Raw genomic sequence first — 18238 nt, 5'->3', positions numbered from 1 at the left:
GAATTCTAAATATGACCGGACTTCTCCCTACCAGGAGATAATCCATGCATAAACTAGGAGAACGTGCCTACTCCCTATTGAAACACTACAAAAGTGCTACCAAACGCTACCATACCAAGATGCTATTAGCAAAAAAATTTGATTGACAGGTGACCGTTGATTGGCCGAATTTAGGTGTTCAGGCTGATGTATAATTAATTGGCCTGCATAAAATAACAATGAAAAAAAAAACACAGATTTAAGACAGAATTAAAAAAAAAAAATTTTTTTTTGGGACAATATCGTCTACTAAAGAGTAAATTTATATATATATTTTTAAGCCAGAATGATTTAACATTTAAATATGATATCCCTACGAGATTAATGATAATCAACTTTATTGGTCATTGCAAATGTATATTACAAGTTTTTTTTGTTTTTTTGTTTTTTTTATATTTAACTCATGTCTTCGGGAGCAGTGGAGAACAATTGGGGATTAAGCTGTTGCTCAGGGAGCCTCAGAGTGTCGGTCAATGAGGTCTGAACTTTATCCTTGCAGGCTTGCTCGGACTGCAAGTGCTCCGTTTCAAACATTAGGTCACAACTCCCCAACAGGAAGGCATTGAAACAAAAACTCCAGAAATAAAGGCCAGAACTTTTAATCATTTAGGTGTTATTGCAGGTAAAATATCAAAAAACATAACACAAAACAATGATCACATAAAGGAACATTATTTTCTTTTAGCAATAAATACTTGGTAATTGGCAATAGCACTATTTTTTTTCAAGTGCATTTTTGTTTCAACAATGATTTATATTTCTTAAAAAATAAAAAACCCGAAACAAGAAAGAAAGAAAGAAATGAAGGAAGAAAGAAAGAAAGAAAGAAAGAAAGAAAGAAAGAAAGAAAGAAAGAAAGAAAGAAAGAAAGAAAGATAGAAAGAAAGAAAGAAAGAAAGAAAGCAGATTAAGATTAAGGTTTTAATAATGAATCTCTGAAAACACTTGATTGTCAGTGAGAAGCCATCTTTGTTTTTCCATTAAGCTAAAAGGGCTAACTTAGAAACCTATGATGACATCACAGTTAGTCATAATCAACCTTGAAAAAAGAAAGTTTGTCATCAGTCAGGTGTGACCGCAGTAGTGAGGGAGCAGTTTTCCTCTGATATGAAGGGCAAGGATCTGCTGGTAGAAGGAGAAGCCACCTTCAACCAGAAGCTGCCAGAGATATTTTAGCTCCTAACATTAAACCTTAACAAGATAAACATGCAGAAATAAAATCCTTTGCTGAAGAAAAACTTTGGATTTGCTGCAAATTAACTAATTTTACTTGTTAGTTTGATTCTGCATATATAAGTCACATGGTGAAAGTGCTCTAACTGATGGATCTGAGCGGCTGCGTGACATTAGGAGGATGCTCCAACCATCTGATTTTCTGCTCTCCTACCATCTGCCAATTAGTGGCACACAGATTGATTTTCTTCCCTTATCCAGCCCTTCTCTGATTGGGTGTTTACCATTTCAGTCTCAGTACCTTTTTTAAAAATGAGCATCTTTCATTGCTGAGTTGCATCGACATCCACCAATCAGAAGAGAAGAAAAAACAAGGGAGGACAAGTGAAGATATCTTTGATCTGAGATGGTGAGCTGTAATGTAAAGAGCTGCTTGGGAACATCATTAAATTTCTCCTTGTTTGCATTAATAAGAACCCAGAGTGATTTCCTTGTGGTTCTTCTGTCAAACTGAAAGTCTCAACAAAGCTTTGAACAGAGAGAACCGTTATCTGGGTTCAGGAGAAGAAAGGATTGGGTTAGGGTCTGCACACATCTCTGTGATGGAAACCTCCATCTTTAGCTGAAGCTAACTGAGGAAGTCTGCTACTTCTTTGACAGGTTGCATCATCGACTCGGTCAGGCTCTCATCCCGTAGAAAGTTGCTGTCGCTGTGTAGAGGTGCAGAGTGGAGGATAACGTCCCTTTCTGGCTCTACCTGGATGCCCTGGTCCTCATCTGAAGCAGCTGAAAGTGTCTCACTTTTTCCATACAGCTGGTCCATTCGCTCACAGAGAAATCCTCCTGTCTCTGGTGGGGAAGGATCGCCTCGCAGTCCTTCTGTCCGCTCTCTGTACTTGTAGGATGCCAGTTTAAGCACTCGCCGAAGAAGGCGCCTCCTGTAGGCCCTCTGGATCACTGCCGCTGCCAACTCCTCCTGTTTCTTCCGCAACGTTGTACAAATTGGCTCATACAATTTCTGAAAACAGAAAGGTTAATAATCATTTCACACAATTATGTTTTATTCCACATTAAAATAACTTGAATAGACTATTGCAGAAGTGAGATTAGGGTAAAACCTTTGAGGGGTTGTTGGCCATGAACTTCTCCTCTATGGTTGCTTTCAGACCGTCCATTGCGTCAGACTCCCCCAAAACCTAAAAATAACCAGAAAATATATACAGAGGGGCAATGAGAGTCTTCCTAAATTTGAACAATTGATATGTCATGACTCTGCACTTTATGGTTCTGTTTAAATGTTCTTTTTTATATATATATTTTCAGTTATAATAATGTCTTTCTGTGTTTTCTAGTTTATTGGTTTCATTTCCATTTTGTGCCATTCTAGTTATTTTTTTATTGCAATCGAGTTCTAGGGTATTGTTTGCCCTCTGCTGCCCTCTTGTGTCAGTCCTTTTCCCTAACTCCCTTCTAGATGCCTCTGTCCACACCTGCTCCCAATCTGCTGATTAGTTTTTGTTCAGTCTCCCATTTATACACCTCATATTCATTCACTGTTTGCTGGTTCCTTGTTGTTATTGTTTTGTTGCTCCGTCATCTCCTTGCTCCCCATGTGTGTTCATCCTGATGTTACTGGATTTTTTGGTTCTCAACCTCTGTCCTTGCATTTGGGTCCTCAAAAACCTTCACCGAACCTAGACATGTTGTCGTAGTTTTAGTTGCATTTCAAAAGATTTTCAATGATTAATCTAGACAAACACATCCTATAAATGTTGATAGCATGATATAGAAGGCTTTTCGTCCCCTCTTACCCAACTTTTAATTTCAGTTTTAGGAGATTGATATAATATAAAGACAACTGGTACCCACAGTTTACTGCTACAATGGATGGACTTACTGCCTGCAGCCCCTGAGATAGATTCAAATGTCTGGGTCAGTCCTAAGCTTTGCCCCGACCATCTGATTGATTAGCAGAAAGTATGGGGAGAAAAAGAGATGGTGTCAGATGGCACTAAAATCAAAATTTTTGTGTTATTCTAAATCAACTGAAAGAAATCAAAGTGTTTCCATGAACGCCCCTTTCCTTAATTGAGCATGTGGTAGGGATGTTATTTGTTGGTGTCAATCTTTAGCCATAAGAATCACTATGTATTGAAAGGCCAATGGACATGTTTATCTACCATGAAATCTTATGATACCCTTCTTTTCTCAGCTTACATTAGTGTTATATCATCATGTGTGGGGGGACTCTAATGTTTTGAAGATCACCTAAAAATTTCAGAATTTTGCTGTGTGGACCATCATTAATATTATGGAATGACAACAACCCAAAGCAAACCACTTGGGTAACAAAGAAGTCCATAGAAGATCATTTCAGCATAAAGTCATTAGCCCCATTTACACTTACCTTTTGAAACTGTGCTAACTGAACCCCGCTAAACTTGTATTAGCTCAACAGTAGGGCTCGGCGCAGTTCAGTTCTAGTTTGGTTCTCAGATAACAAAGAGTGTCATCTCCTTACAGTCAGTCTCCGTAATCATGAAACTTCAGATGTTCTTAAAAAATATAACCTTCCCTACCATGCCAAATTATTTCCAGTGATGACTCTGCTTAGCAGTGTGATGAACCGCAACATCCGTTGTTGTTTCCTGCATCTGTAATCCCTGATTAGACTATTGTTTGTCGTATCCACTTCCCAAAAGCCGACTCTGTCAAGTAAATTCATCAAAGGCTGCCCTCTTTGCCTTACTCTCCGCAAACAACGATATATCACAATTATAACAAAACTTCCTGAATATTACAGGTACCACCATGTTGATTTGGTTGTTTACCTCTAGAGAGCAGTAGTACCATAGATCACCACTAGGAGGTGAGGAACCGTACCGTGTAAACTATTGCAAGGAACCAAGCTTAGCACGGTTAACTGAACCAAGCTTGGTCCAAACTCGGCACGGATCGGTTTTCAGAGGGTAGTGTAAATAGGGCTATTAGATGCGTCTCCAGACCTCAGTATTTTGGAAAATATTTAGAGGGAGCTGTAGCTTTGGGATTCTTAGCAGCAGCCTAGAAAGTTCAATGTTTTATAAAGGAAATATCTTTATTTTCTGATAATGGAGACACTTTGGAGTGACACTAGTGGAATTTACCAGACCGAAGAAAGCTTAGAGGTACACATTATTGAAAAATAATATGAAGAGTAAAACATTTCTGGGTTTCTCTCCAGAGAAAAATAACTAAAATGCATCTAGAGGTGTTTTGAAACCTGCAGATAGCTAACAACTACATCTGTATTAAAGAGAAATTATGATATGTGTGATGTTACCTCTCCGGTCAGTGCTAGCAGGATGTCCATGCAGTGGATCTTGTCTCCGGGAACCAAAGGCAAATCCATTTGTATCAGTTTGATGGTGTTGGGTTTGGGAATTCTCATAGGATCCTGCAAAGTATCGCAGAAGTCTGACAGCTCACTGTGAAACACATCAGATATTTATCAGTTAAACCCGGCCTTGGTTCTGATGAGGTAATTCATGTGTTGGGACTTACCTGTAGTGAATGAATTGTGAAGCTCGAGGGTCAAACTTCTCCCAGGTTTCATAGAACATATCAAAATCATCTTCAGATAGTGGGTCTGAGCTTTCCTCTGTAGCAACATTAAAGTTCTCCAGGATAATGGCGATGTACATATTGACTACCACCAGAAAGGACATGATGATATATGAGGTGAAGAAAACCATGCCCACTCCTGGGCTGCCGCAGTTTCCTTTGACAGATGAACCTGGGTTTTCAAAGTCCGGATCACAGTCTGGAGGTGTGTTCATGATGGGGTCTAGCAGACCGTCCCATCCAGCTGATGTAGTGATCATAAACAGACAAATCATACTGTTTCCAAAGCTCTCAAAATTAAAAATATCATCAATCATGCCCTCCTTCTTCACATAGGCAAAATTAGACATCCCAAAGATGGAGAAGATGAACATAATAAGGAAGAGGAGGAGGCCAATGTTGAAAAGGGCAGGAAGTGACATCATCAAAGCAAACAACAGGGTTCGAATTCCCTTAGCTCCACGAATGAGACGAAGGATTCGGCCAATGCGAGCCAATCGGATCACACGGAAGAGAGTGGGAGAAACAAAGTACTTCTCAATGATATCCGCAAGAAGGAGACCTAAGAGAGATAGAAAGGATGCAGGAAAGAAGGACAGAACATAGTTTTTTCCCCCTAGAATTAAGGAACATACTTTATGCTGCCATCAAGTCTGTTAAAAAACAGAAAATCTGATTCTTCCTCACCTGCAACAGACAATATAACCACTACAAAATCGAATATGTTCCAGCCGACATTAAAGTAGTGCTTCCGCAGAGCAATCATCTTAAGGCAGCACTCTGTGCTGAAGATGATGATGAAGATGAGATTGACCCAGTACAGGATGTCTTCCTTCTCAGGACTCTGCTCATCTGTTTCCACCATCATCGTCACCATGTTGAGGCAGATCAAGACCATGATAAGGATATCGAAAAACTGTTTGGTCACAAAGTCAAAGATCAGACCCTGAAACTTGTTCTAAAAAGACACAGAAATGTTGTTGTTAAAACCAGTTCTACTTAAACCCCATTATGTATAGATTTGTTCTCCTGAAGCTCTACAGAAGGTCAGAGGACGCACTGTGGGTCGAGGAATAGGTTTCTGAGGCTTCTTGGAGCCCAGTTTCTTCATGGCATTGTAGTATTTTTTCTGTTCTTCTGTCATAAATATATCTGTTCCTCCAAGGTAAACACCAAAACATAAATGTTAAATAGTTGAAATAGAGAGACAGGTACCATTCATGGGGACATTGAGCTAAGACTTATCTTTGCTTTTTGTTGGTTGAAATTGTCAATGATGACTCCAATGAAGAGGTTAAGGGTGAAGAAGGAGCCAAAGATGATGAAGCACACAAAGTACACATACATGTACAGGTTGTCCTCATATTTTGGCTGGGAGTCCACCTAATCCAACCAGATAACCAGGGACAAAAGAGTTAGACCTCAGAAGGGATAACAATATAGCAGGGAGATTTTCACCAATTTCATCATCAGTACCATCCCTAGTAAAACATCTGGTTATAGCATCCATACCATATCATTTAAATCTCAAGTTCTACTTGCAATAAAGGTACTATCCCCAGAAACAGTATGAGTACAAGAGGTTCTCACCTGTCTAGAATCCACTGCTGCATACATGATGGCCATCCAACCTTTAAAAGTTGCCTGAAAGATACAAAAACATAAATTCTGTCAATAATAAAGTCCTGTGAGTCTGATCTGGTAAGTGAACCAGTATGAATTCCTTCCTGTGTAGGACTTCTGACTAACCACTTGGAGAAGCGATAGGTAGCCCATCCCTACGTTGTCAAAGTTGATCTTGGTGTTCTTCCAGCGGACCTCTGTAAAGTTTTGCTGAATCAGAGCAAGACACTCTGTCTTATTATTGACTTCTTCAGGGGAGAAAAGTTCCTCTGATGTTTGGTTGAAACAGTAAGAAAACTTCCCTGCAAACAGGTTCACGCCCATTATGCTAAAGATCAGCCAGAAGATCAAACAGACCAGCAGTACGTTGAATATTGAGGGGATGGCACCAACCAATGCATTAACCACCACCTGCATGGCAGAGAAGCAGCAGTAAGTGAAACATTAAACCAACTAAAAATGGAAAGTTGTTGGTCCATCTTTTACAATTTGAGCAGTCTGTCTTACTCTCATGCCCTCAAAGCGAGACAGAGCCCTGAGGGGCCTCAGTGCTCTCAGAGTCCTCAGGGACTTGATAGCTCCTAGCTCAGAGTATCCCAGAATGTTTGCTGTCAGTGACACTAGAGACACCTGAAAGACAATTTCTACAGATGAGCTAAACTTTTATATAAAAGGCTCCTACATCCTCCACAAGAACCAAGGCATTTTCTTATGTTCCTGTTTATGTTCCTCTTAGCATTGTTCTACAGGTCTTGCTTCTTGTTCTTGACACAATGTCTGGGCAGAAATGTTTTTGTAAGGCTAAATACTTTTTTGGCCAACTACTGTGCTGTGATTAGACGTGATTTAGATAGCAGCATTTAGGGGTGGAAAAGCAGAGGTGCCGTATTTATCTGTTAACCCTTAAGGGCTGGTTATAGTCCTACAGCAGTGTGTTGCAGTGAGCTTGTTGCACATATTTTTGATTTATGCACAATATCGCAGCATGGTCTGTGCTATGTTGTTCAACGCCACAATGCAAGAGGAAAAATCATGAACTTACTGTGGGTCAATATACAGCAGAGAGAGTAAGGAAGTGGGGGCAAGTTTGTGTGACAACGGAGGAATAAAAGGGCTAAAAAGAGCGAGGATCCAGGTGGAAAAAGGGCCCCAGCGTCCTGACACACCTCGCTCTTCTAGCTGGTCCAACTTTATGAGTCTTTTTCCACAATAGTGGTCATAAAAACAAAACGAGCCGGTAAGGTACCAAACAGGAAATACGCATAGTGTAGGGTGGATGTAGATTTGACCAATCAGAGGCCTCCTGTTTGTGGCACTGTCTGTGGTCACCTACAATTTTGGAAAGGTACACCAAAGTGTCTGCGGAAGGAGCGGGGGCACATTAGCGTTCACTGCAACACACACACAGATGACCTGGTTTCTGGGTATAAACCAGCCTTAACAGTGTAGTTGCAGAGTTGAACTCTGGCGGTTAGAACAAGTGCATCAGAGCACACTGTGAGCTCTTATTTGTGTCTGCTCCTTTACTTCCAGCTCTACGCGTGCTCTGTGCTCAGCTTTCCCTCTGCTCTCAATCTATTTTCTGTATCGTATGTTATAGAGGGTTGGACTTTGGCAGCTGAGCTTCTATGGAGTAGTAATTGTTGGATGCAAAACAAACATTTTTCTTGTATTTGCCTCTTTGAGAACAAGCGTGAATGTCTTGTGGAGAATGTAACAGCCTTAAAGAAGTGCCCCGAAGAGAAGAATTGATCAAGTTCTTACATCAACAATGAGGAAGTCAAGCCAGCACCAGGCATTGGTGAAGTAGGTCTTGAATCCATAGGCAACCCATTTAAGGATCATCTCCACCACAAACACGTAAGTAAAAACCTGATCTGCGTATTCCAGAATGATCTTGATGGTGCGGCGCTGCTCAATGTAGATGTCCTCAAATGCCTGTTAAGAATATTTATGATAAACAATTTGACAAGTGTTCACTGGCTAAAATATAAAACATAAAAACTGTTTAAGTAGGTTGTTAGTGAATAAATCCCATATGCTACATTAATTTTCTGTCACAGGTGATGATGACGTTATATACCAGAATGGGTACCAAACCCGCATTGATGAGTCCAAACAAGCTTAAATCATGGGAAGATGACCTAAGACACATTTCTGGACCTATAGACGTTGCCAAAGCTAAAATACATTGAAAGACTGATTTAGGTATAAAACAGACTCAATTTTATAAAAATTTTCTTTTTGACTAGAAGCTATATTAGTATTTTAGGCTGACCAAGCAAGAGTTCTCTTGTACAATAAATCTGCAGGCTCTGAATGTTAGAGTGACGGCAATGATAGCTTTTAACTCAATGACTCTAAGCTCATTACCAAATAGAAAATGTCACTATGCCATTTACACTACCCTCTAAAACCGATCTGTGTCGAGCTCGGACGGAGCTTGGATCAAGTAACTGTACCGAGCTTGGTTCCTTACAACCGTTTAAAAATAACACTAGCACTGTTCCTCGCCTCCTTGTGACGATCTAATGTACTACTGCTCTCTGGGATTGAAGGAGGGAATCAAGCAAATAAAAATGGCGGCAACTGTAACATTCGTGATGTTATGTTTAGTTATAATTGTGATATTTAGTTTTTTGCATCAGTTTCGGCATCATTCCAGGTTGCACCACGCTCTTTTGAAGTCATTTTATAAAATGTAGTGTTGAGGAGTTTTCGATTGTTGTTTACGGTTTTCCTTCCTCTATTTTATGCCGGTTGGCAAGCAACTTATATGCATTGCCACAAACTACTGGAAGCTGACTGTAAAGAGATGACGCCGTCTGCTCATGCGCTCTTTGTTATCAGAAAACGAGCTACAACTGAACCCTGTCAAGACTTACTGTTCAACTAGTACTAGATTTAGCGTGGTTTGGTTTTGTCGTGCACGGTCTGGTTCAGTTGTGTGCCACTTACACTCAACGGTCAGCAGGTTTCTTGAGGGATAGTTTGAGATGGGCCAATTATGTCATGATTCTGGCATGTCAATTAATTGTTGATCAAATTTCTCTCTGCCTGTCGCTCTGAATGCTCATCTACTTGTGACGCTCTTGCTCACTCTCATCAGTGCAAATTCCTCACACCTGTGTTTCAGCCTTTTTAAGCAAACACCAAACTAATTGATAGGGCCAGATTATTGAAATCCCAGTGTAATTAAATGTCCAGTGTTCCCTCCCTGTCACCTGATCACCTGTTTCTGCTTCAGGACTTCCTCACCTATGTCTTGCTCTCACCTGACCTCATGGCGTTTTTTTCTGACTTCTGAACATCAACAATGTTTCTGCCCTTTGACCACTGCCACTCGCCTATTCCGATGATCTCTTAACCTGATTCTGCCTCCAAGGACTAACCCTGATTCTATTCCAAAATTCAGTTTTCCCACTTTTCCCGTTTCCTGTTCCATCGGCTCTGACCCTTTTTCTGTATCCAGATCAACAAGCTCTGTTGCTTCCATGGAAAACCAAAAGCAGAGAACCTGCTTCAGAGCAGGTGCCTGCATTACTCTGTTTACCTTTCTAATTCGAACATGACTTAACTTGCTCTTGATTCAAGCCTGCAGTGACATAATAGCTGCTCTGAGATCAACAGAGGACCCTACAACCTTTTCCTTCCCCTCTTCAAGGATTCGGAAAAGGTTAGTTGCTTTTTTGGTTGAACTGTTAAAATCAAGAATCAATCCAACCACTAACCCGATCTCTCCTTCTTAGAGGTTCCTGACTCTCCTATGAGCAGTTTCCTGCTCAAAAGGAGAGCAGTTTCTTTAAACAAATCTTTTAATAATTTTTCACTTGTGTATGGCTACATTTTGGGTCATCTGTCTGGCATTTTGCACATTAACTGTATAATCTATCTGCAAGTAGATTTGATAAGGTATTTGACTTTTGAAAGTCAGATTCTTTTATGCTGGCTTTAAAAAAGGCTTAAAGCAAGAATATTTTTGTGTTGAACTCATTTAAAGGGTAAGATGGTACTCAAATTGGTACAAACTTCTACAAGGCTTTTCTAATATTCATGTCATTCTCTCCATTTAGAAGGAGATTTATTGATTATCAACTCATCTCACCTGTGCATACTTAGCAGCCATGTTAGTAGTCACACTTTCAGCATGTTTGGCGTCCACAGCTAGCCAAACCAACCATTAGATTAGTTTCACCATCTCAGTCCCATTGAACCAACTGACAACTGAACAGAACAAGTCTCAAAGTAAAAAACTAAGGTATTGAATAGATCAACAACAGGACATTATGGTCAGTTAGTGCTAAAATGCATATATCTGTGATATTAAACATTTGAGTTTACCAGAGCACCACTGCTCAGCAGAATCATGAAGATGATGAACGTCTCAAAGTAGTTGTGTTCTACAATGTTGAAGCAGGTTTTCCTTAAATTAAACCAAGACTTTCCTCTGTTTTCGGACGTGTCTATATCCAGGAATGGACAGCGAGCATAACACTCTAAAACAAAAACACAAACAAATAAGTTCAAACATACAGTAGATGAGTTTATGGGATCAGATGATGTGTAGAGGATATAAGATTTGAGACAGACATTGATCATTTTACTTTGTACAAATAAGGAAGTTCTAGACTGTGCCTTTCCTCCTTATGCGTAACAGTATGTTGGGGGGAGTTTCTTTTCACTTTTTGTCCAGGCTTAGAGCTGAATGTTGTGTAATGTCTTTCACACATTAGTCTTTAGTGTTGTGTGTGTGGTTGGTGCCGGGGTCCCTTCACAATAAAGTGCATGTCACTAGTGCCTGGGATAATTCCAACTGTCCCCAAAACAGAAAAACAAAGATAATGTGTCTTTATCAGTCCAGCGATGCTATAGTGCAGGGATGTCAAACTGGTTCCAGAAAGGGCCGTGTGGCTGCAGGTTTTCTTTCCAACCAAGCAATAGCACACCAGACTCATCAAGTGAGTCCAGTCCTAACATGATGACTTGATGAGATGAAAGGAGTCTGGTGTACTGTTGCTTGGTTGGTAAGAAAACCTGCTGCAACACGGCCCTTTCTGGAACTAGTTTGACATCCCTGCTATAGTGTATACTGTGGATGAGACTTGTAATTGAGAGGCTTGTAAACTGGTGTCGGGAACAGGGAGATGTTATCCGAGTGTCCTAGAGGAGGGAAAAGGACACGCTCAGACCCTGTTGGTGTAGATCTGGTCTGGTGTTTTTCCCCTTTCTCGTTTGAACTAAGTATTTGTGAAATTTCAGGAGCATGGTTCAAATATTTGGATGCATTAGCTAATATGTTAGAAATGTAGTGTGTATCTAGCCTGACATTTTAAGCTGCGACACATGTTAAGCTGAAGGGAGCCACCAACTGAGATACTGCTGTCAACAGTCCTAGCTGATACACTTGGCTCTGTCTCTCAGTGTTTAATCCAGACTCGATCACCCTTGTCATACAGAGAAGCACAAGGAAGGTCAAACTTTATCTGAAACCACCATTATTTGAGAACATAGGAAAATGACAGCAGAGACTTGAGTCATTGAGTTTAGAGGCTTTCTTCACTTTGTTGTTTATCACAGGATCCACAACACCAACGTGAAAGCCTGCACTGACGATTTGAAGAGGTTCTTTAGTGCCTCTGTTGCTTCCAGAAAGAATTGCCAGCCTGGAGCCTCGAGGATTAAGATTACTGCTGCTTGATACCTGTCGTTGAGTCCTTGTTTTCACTTGATTATTCTGTCATCTATAGAGGTGGTCGTAGATCCAAGCAGTGTTGGGGAGTGTTCTCCTAGTGGGCTAGTGCAGTGTGCTTGTGCTCTGAGAAGTTTGCAAGTACCTGGTTCAATCCCCACAGCCTCCACTCTGGGTTCATGAGCAAGACCCTTAACTGGTTTTGTGCCGATGACATTTTTTGGCCCAGATACCTGGCTGTGCAGTATTGGCCGATACCGATACCAATACCATATTTTTGAAATGTATGTGTGTGTGTATATATGGAGAACTGCATACTACTTGGATGTGAAGTAATTGCCATCATGGCTTTGTAAAGCTGCTGCCTACCTTTGTGAGTGCAGGAAAAAGACTGATACAAAGTGAATCCAGTAGAACTTTTTATTGCCTACCTGGAATGGATGACAATAATTGAATAAACCTTTGGGTCTCAAAATGGAATCGGTGCCCTATTTGTTGGTACTCGACGATACCGATACCACCATTTTAGTTCAGTATTGGGATCAGTGCAACACTACCCTTAACCCCACACTGGTCCCTGGGGGGACGCACAATAGAAGCCCACCACTCCCCAAGTGGATGGCTTAAAGGGGAAAACCGTTTCTACATTGGGCCTTTGATTTTACGTTATTACATCATGTTCCACTCACCCATATGAGTTTTGTGTCATTTGGAGCCGTTCTGAAGATATTCGGTTTTGTAATCCAAGAAACGTCTTCCTATGGGCAACAAGTTGAAGGCACAAACTAAACTGTTCATAATTGATCATTTATAGTACACCAGCATTCATAACATGTAGGAGAATCACTGTCCCCCAGACATCCGCGGTTATATATTTTATATTTATATCTTTTAAGAACAAAGCTGATTGTGTATGACGTCATCCGTGCACGTCAGCTACTGTTCATTCTTACTGTCCGCTGAACTGCTGCTAGTTTTACTCACATGCCTGGAAGATGTCTAGTGCTACTACCACAGATGATCTCGCTCTTGTAATGGAATTGAACGATTCAGATTAGCTAGCCGAATGAATAGAAGGGGTAGAGCGTAGCCGCCTGTGGCCTGGGCTGCCTGTCACAACTCCAGTCCGGCGCACGGATGACGTCATACACACTCAGCTTTGTTTTAAAAAAATATAAATATAAAATATATAACCGCGGATGTCTGGGGGACAGTGATTCGCCTACATGTTATGAAAGCTGGCGTACCTTAAAGAATTAATTATGAACAGTTTAGTTTGCCCATAGGAAGACGTTACTTGGATATAACAAAACCGAATATCTTCAGAACAGCTCCAAATGACACAAAACTCATATGGGTGAGTAGAATATGTTGTAATAACGTAAAATCAAGGGGCCAATGTAAAAAAACGGGTGTTACCCTTTAAATGCAGAGATAAATTTCTCCAATATGAGATCAATAAACTTAAATTATTTTTATTATTAAACAGCAGTGGGGAAAGGCAGATGCATGATAAAAATATATATAATAATGAGAAACTCAAAACAGCTATGGAGAGGTTTAGTTTACTGTAGTTTTTAGTTTTTCAGGTTGTTTCCACCCTAAAAGTGTCAGAAGTTGATATGACGCACAGGCACATAAAAAGAAAGCCCAGAGTGCAGAGAAGGATCATGATCTCATAAGTTTGACATAATGGGTGTCTCATGGTATTCAATATGCACACATAAAGTGTTCAAGATGCGCATAGAGCATTGTTTTTTTACCTGCTACCTAAATGTTTTTAATAAAACAGCTTGTATCAGTTTTTGTTATAGTTGTGCACTTTTTGGCAGGTTTCTGACTTCAAATCCTAAATGCAGACAACTTGATGATACAGTTATTAGAGTTCTTGAACCTTACTAACCTTCAGGTGAAAACTAAATAATCACATTCAATAAATTTATCTTACAGTCAGTGCGCCTACTTTCTGTGCAGCAGTCTTCAGGAGTTTCCTCTTCCTCCTCTACCTTTATGACTTCAGGAGCTCTCTGTACAGTGCTGCAGACCGAAGTCTCTTCATCCTGAGCAAAGAAAGATCTTAGCGTCCACATCTTTTTTATTAAAATACTCTTCCTGAATACACTTTAAGGTCTACTTGGTTATTTTTCTACTGAAAATATAAATGCAACCAAGTATAGTTCTGTAACAAAACCAGAAACACAAGACTTTACTTGTAGGAGCTGTTCTTCCATATCATCATCTTCATCATAATCTTCATCGTCGTCCTCATCATCATCTTCATTTTCATGCATCTCAAAGTCCGACTCAGCCTCGGCAATGGGGACCTTCAGGGATGCTATGTGATAATGGTAGCTGCTTAGGTTGGACGCGTCATCCCTGGAGGGTTGAACTTGTAACATCAGCTGTTCTGAAGTCATGATTGTCAGATCAAAAACCTCCTTTGATTTGTCGCTTTCCTCAGGGGTTATAGCTAAAAAGTTTTAATAACAAAAACAAAGCAATATTAACAGCTTTAAAGCCAGAAAGCAAACCTTACTCTATTATGTATCCATTAAAAATGTATATTCCTACCAGTTGGGTCTAAGTTCACGTTTTTCTTCTTTCCAACCAGAGTCCAGATATGCTTCAGAACCCAGGCCTTGATCCAGGCTATACCTCGGCTAATCCGGTTAATGGCAATCTGGAGATTGTTTTCTCCTTCATCATCCGAAGCTGAAAGGCTTCCTCCACTGAATGAGCTCAGCAACAAGGCCAGGAAGAGATTTAGGACCTGAAACGAGGAACATTTTCTTACCTTAAAGTGTTTAATGTGTAAACCAGACTGGAATTATTAAAAGTTCTTCCACAGAGACTTACCACCAGGTTTCCAATCACCAGCACCATCATGAAGACTATTAGACACATAGACTGGCCTGCAACCTCCATACATTCCCACATTGTCTCAATCCATTCACCGCACAGAACCCTGAAGATGATGAGGAACGAATGAAAGAAGTCGTTCATGTGCCAGCGAGGAAGCTCACAGTCCTCTGAAATACGACAGACGCAATCTTTGTAGTTCTTCCCAAAGAGCTGCATCCCAACGACAGCGAAGATGAAGACGATGATTGCGAGAACCAGTGTCAGGTTTCCCAGCGCTCCCACAGAGTCTCCAATGATCTTGATCAACATGTTAAGAGTTGGCCATGACTTGGCCAGCTTAAAGACCCTCATCTAGACATGACATGGTGAGATGAACATAGACAGATGAGAACAGAGGTATAAAGACTGAGTTGAATGTTTAATCGTGAGAAGGTCATGAACGGACCAATCTGAAGGACCGCAGCACAGACAGACCCTGAACATCAGCCAGTCCCAGCTCCACCAGACTCATCGTGACAATGATGCTGTCAAAGATGTTCCAGCCGACCTGTGGCCAAGAAAACCAGACCTGTAACCAAGGGACCACAATTCAAACCGTGTCATTTTTCCTGTGATATGATCCTCACCTGGAAGTAATAATACGGATCCATCGCCAGAAGTTTGAGGACCATCTCAGCTGTAAAGATGCCTGTAAAGACCTAGAGTCGGATACCAGACAACAGATAATTCCTCTGCCTTTATGTGAGCCTGTTAATCTACACTGTTACAGTGATATGCTACCCTATTCCTTTTTCTAGAACGTTCCATCCTAAACACCGTAACTTGCTGCCTTATATTGCCCCCATCATTGACTTCACCTTCAATCACTGGATATATTAATCCAACACCCCAAACTGTTCCTCTAAAGACATCCCCATACTTGACATGTGCCCAAAATCTGTACAGACATGAGGCGGACTTTGCAAAGACTAGGTACTGGCAAAGCAAATTTCTTAAAGCTACTTATGATTTGACTGCTTGGCTGGACAGTAGTTCTCCCCAGTAATGAGATTTCATACTGAATGTTTTAAATGTGAGACCAAGCTGAGAAGGCTCACTCACACTGCTGAGCATCACAGCCACCCTTTCCATGTTTAGTGACTTGTATAACAAGTTTGCGCAAGATACCCTACTAACCTTGCTTTTTGTTTTAGTTTTAGCCAGAAGGCAAACACATGTGATGAGAGTCTCTTTATGCTTTTGGTCAACGCAGACACTTTTTTCCCCCCCATCTCTCAAGCATACCTTCCATAGCTACAGATATATGTGTTCTCAAGCTCACCACCTTCACTGGCTCCTCCCATTTCCCATCTTCTCCCTTCATTTCCTTCCTGCCCCTTCCCTCTCTCCCTTTCCCATTTCCATACAGTAGCAGCCATATAAAAATGTAACCTGACTCCGCCAGATGGATTTGCTCCGCATATCCATCTGGAAACCTTCCGTTGAAATAATTTTGGGAAGGGGCGAAAATACTGGTTAGCTGTTTGGCCTATGTTGGTGACAGACGGGCCAAATGAACCAATCAGATCAACGAAGCATATGACGTACTAACAGCCAGGCTACTCTTGCCGAAACCAGTCGGGAGAAGAGCAAAAACATCTTTTCCTCTGAGAAAAGCCTCCAGAGCAGTGTTTTGCTCTTCTTTCAGTGAAGAAATACTCTGTAATTCCGATAAAACTTGCTCGATAGCCACGCTAACGCTAGTTTCATCGGCTGAAGCCGCCATGTTCTTTAGACTGAACGGCTGCGCTTCTCGTTGCGTCACACCTCAACCCGCCTCAAAGCCAACGCTGATTGGACGTTCGTTTGGTGAACGGCTCCAAATTTTCTTCAAAGGAGAGTCTCCAGACTGATCTGCGAGTGAAATCTTGAAAGCTCGCGAGATCAGGATGGTCTCACGAGGCTAATAAAAATTGCCCTTCCCAGTCAAACACCAGCAGAATGGCAGCAGACTTCCAACAACTGGAGTGACCCCCTCATTTCCTGGGCGTGCATATTTATTTTACTCTTACTCCATCCTTTCACTGAATTACAAGGTCTGATCAGGGAAAGGTGCTTCTCTTGAGATCTTAATGTCAACAAATCATGACAGAAATAACATTTTAGTACAAAGAACGATGTTTAAAAAAGGAGTTGAAAAAAGGGGACCAGCCAAGGACGCATTAAGAAAAATTTTGAATGGCTACTACTGTATGCAGGGTTTTTTGCATCCTCATATTGTTCCCTGCAAGGACACAATGTAAGATAAATGTTTTTTTATCCTAATCTAACCCTATGTTTGCAATTATTCACTTCTAACCCAAGTGCAGCACCTTGCACTGGCTGCAAGATCACTCTTTTACATCATCAATTGATTCCAACGGGTTTCTGCTGACTCTGTTTGCCCCGCCTTTGAAATCCGACCCTACCTACTCCTTTTCAGGATGAAACGCAGTGTTGTAAAGCTTAGGTAAGTTTGGCTGGCCAGGCTACTAAATAACTACCTGAATATTACGTCACCATAATAAATCCAATGCCATGTGACTTCCAGGCAACAAAAACGCCTCACAACTTCGACTCTTACTTAGTTTCTCCCTTACTGACCAGATTTCCAATCTTGAGAAGATCCTCAAACTCGTCAGTCATTGGATAATGCTCCATAGCCATGAAGACGGTGTTGAGTACAATGCAGATGGTGATGGCGAGGTCCACAAATGGATCCATGACAATAGTATAGAGAAGTTTTTTCAGCCATCTCCAACAGCCACAACAGTTCCACTTCAGGAAGATATCAGCAAACACATACCAGCATGGAGGACACGGCCTCTGGTCATCCTCAAAGTCTGAAACACAAAGCTTCTGAGTGAGGGGACATTTTCTTTGAAACCTTATTTTTTTCCCAGAGCTTCACTGCCATTCAAATCTCTGTGGTTTCCATCATTTTTGCAATTATTAAGCATAAATATATTTGGTTTATCTGTTTACTTCAGTTATTTCTATATAAAGAATTCAGAAATATTAAAATTAAATCAAATCGAATCAAGTTGGATTTGGAACGCTTGTAATTATACAATGCTATCACAGAGAATAGATGGCAGAATCCAATTATTGACACTGATCTTGACCAATCATAAGGAGAGAATAGGGAGAAACATCTCCTTTTTAAAGGAAAGTCGGTCATATTCAGAATTCAAACTTCTGAAAGTACTTTAAATATGAAATTATTACATA

General features: G+C 40.8%; 1 protein-coding gene across 1 annotated transcript in view; it reads right to left on the bottom strand.

The window, feature by feature from the left end:
• Positions 1–739: 739 nt before the first annotated feature.
• The window catches only part of LOC107089315 (sodium channel protein type 4 subunit alpha B-like), a 58434-nt gene continuing 40935 nt past the window's right edge, over positions 740–18238 (bottom strand). Inside the window, exons 13-31 of the mRNA XM_015382038.1 lie at positions 17612–17850; positions 15616–15687; positions 15435–15536; positions 14984–15340; positions 14699–14897; positions 14338–14597; positions 14091–14187; positions 10780–10934; positions 8203–8376; positions 6946–7068; positions 6565–6849; positions 6406–6459; positions 6061–6198; positions 5876–5980; positions 5503–5773; positions 4756–5377; positions 4535–4679; positions 2331–2408; positions 740–2230 (exon numbers count right to left, since the gene is read on the bottom strand). Coding sequence (XP_015237524.1) covers positions 1841–2230; positions 2331–2408; positions 4535–4679; positions 4756–5377; positions 5503–5773; positions 5876–5980; positions 6061–6198; positions 6406–6459; positions 6565–6849; positions 6946–7068; positions 8203–8376; positions 10780–10934; positions 14091–14187; positions 14338–14597; positions 14699–14897; positions 14984–15340; positions 15435–15536; positions 15616–15687; positions 17612–17850 — 3866 coding nt within the window. The 3' untranslated portion in view covers positions 740–1840. The remainder of the gene's footprint in view (positions 2231–2330; positions 2409–4534; positions 4680–4755; positions 5378–5502; positions 5774–5875; positions 5981–6060; positions 6199–6405; positions 6460–6564; positions 6850–6945; positions 7069–8202; positions 8377–10779; positions 10935–14090; positions 14188–14337; positions 14598–14698; positions 14898–14983; positions 15341–15434; positions 15537–15615; positions 15688–17611; positions 17851–18238) is intronic.

Source organism: Cyprinodon variegatus, unplaced genomic scaffold (genome assembly GCF_000732505.1).
Source record: "Cyprinodon variegatus isolate N-32 unplaced genomic scaffold, C_variegatus-1.0 Scaffold247, whole genome shotgun sequence".
Classification (NCBI taxonomy): domain Eukaryota; kingdom Metazoa; phylum Chordata; class Actinopteri; order Cyprinodontiformes; family Cyprinodontidae; genus Cyprinodon; species Cyprinodon variegatus.
This window is presented reverse-complemented; position numbering and strand designations above follow the sequence as displayed.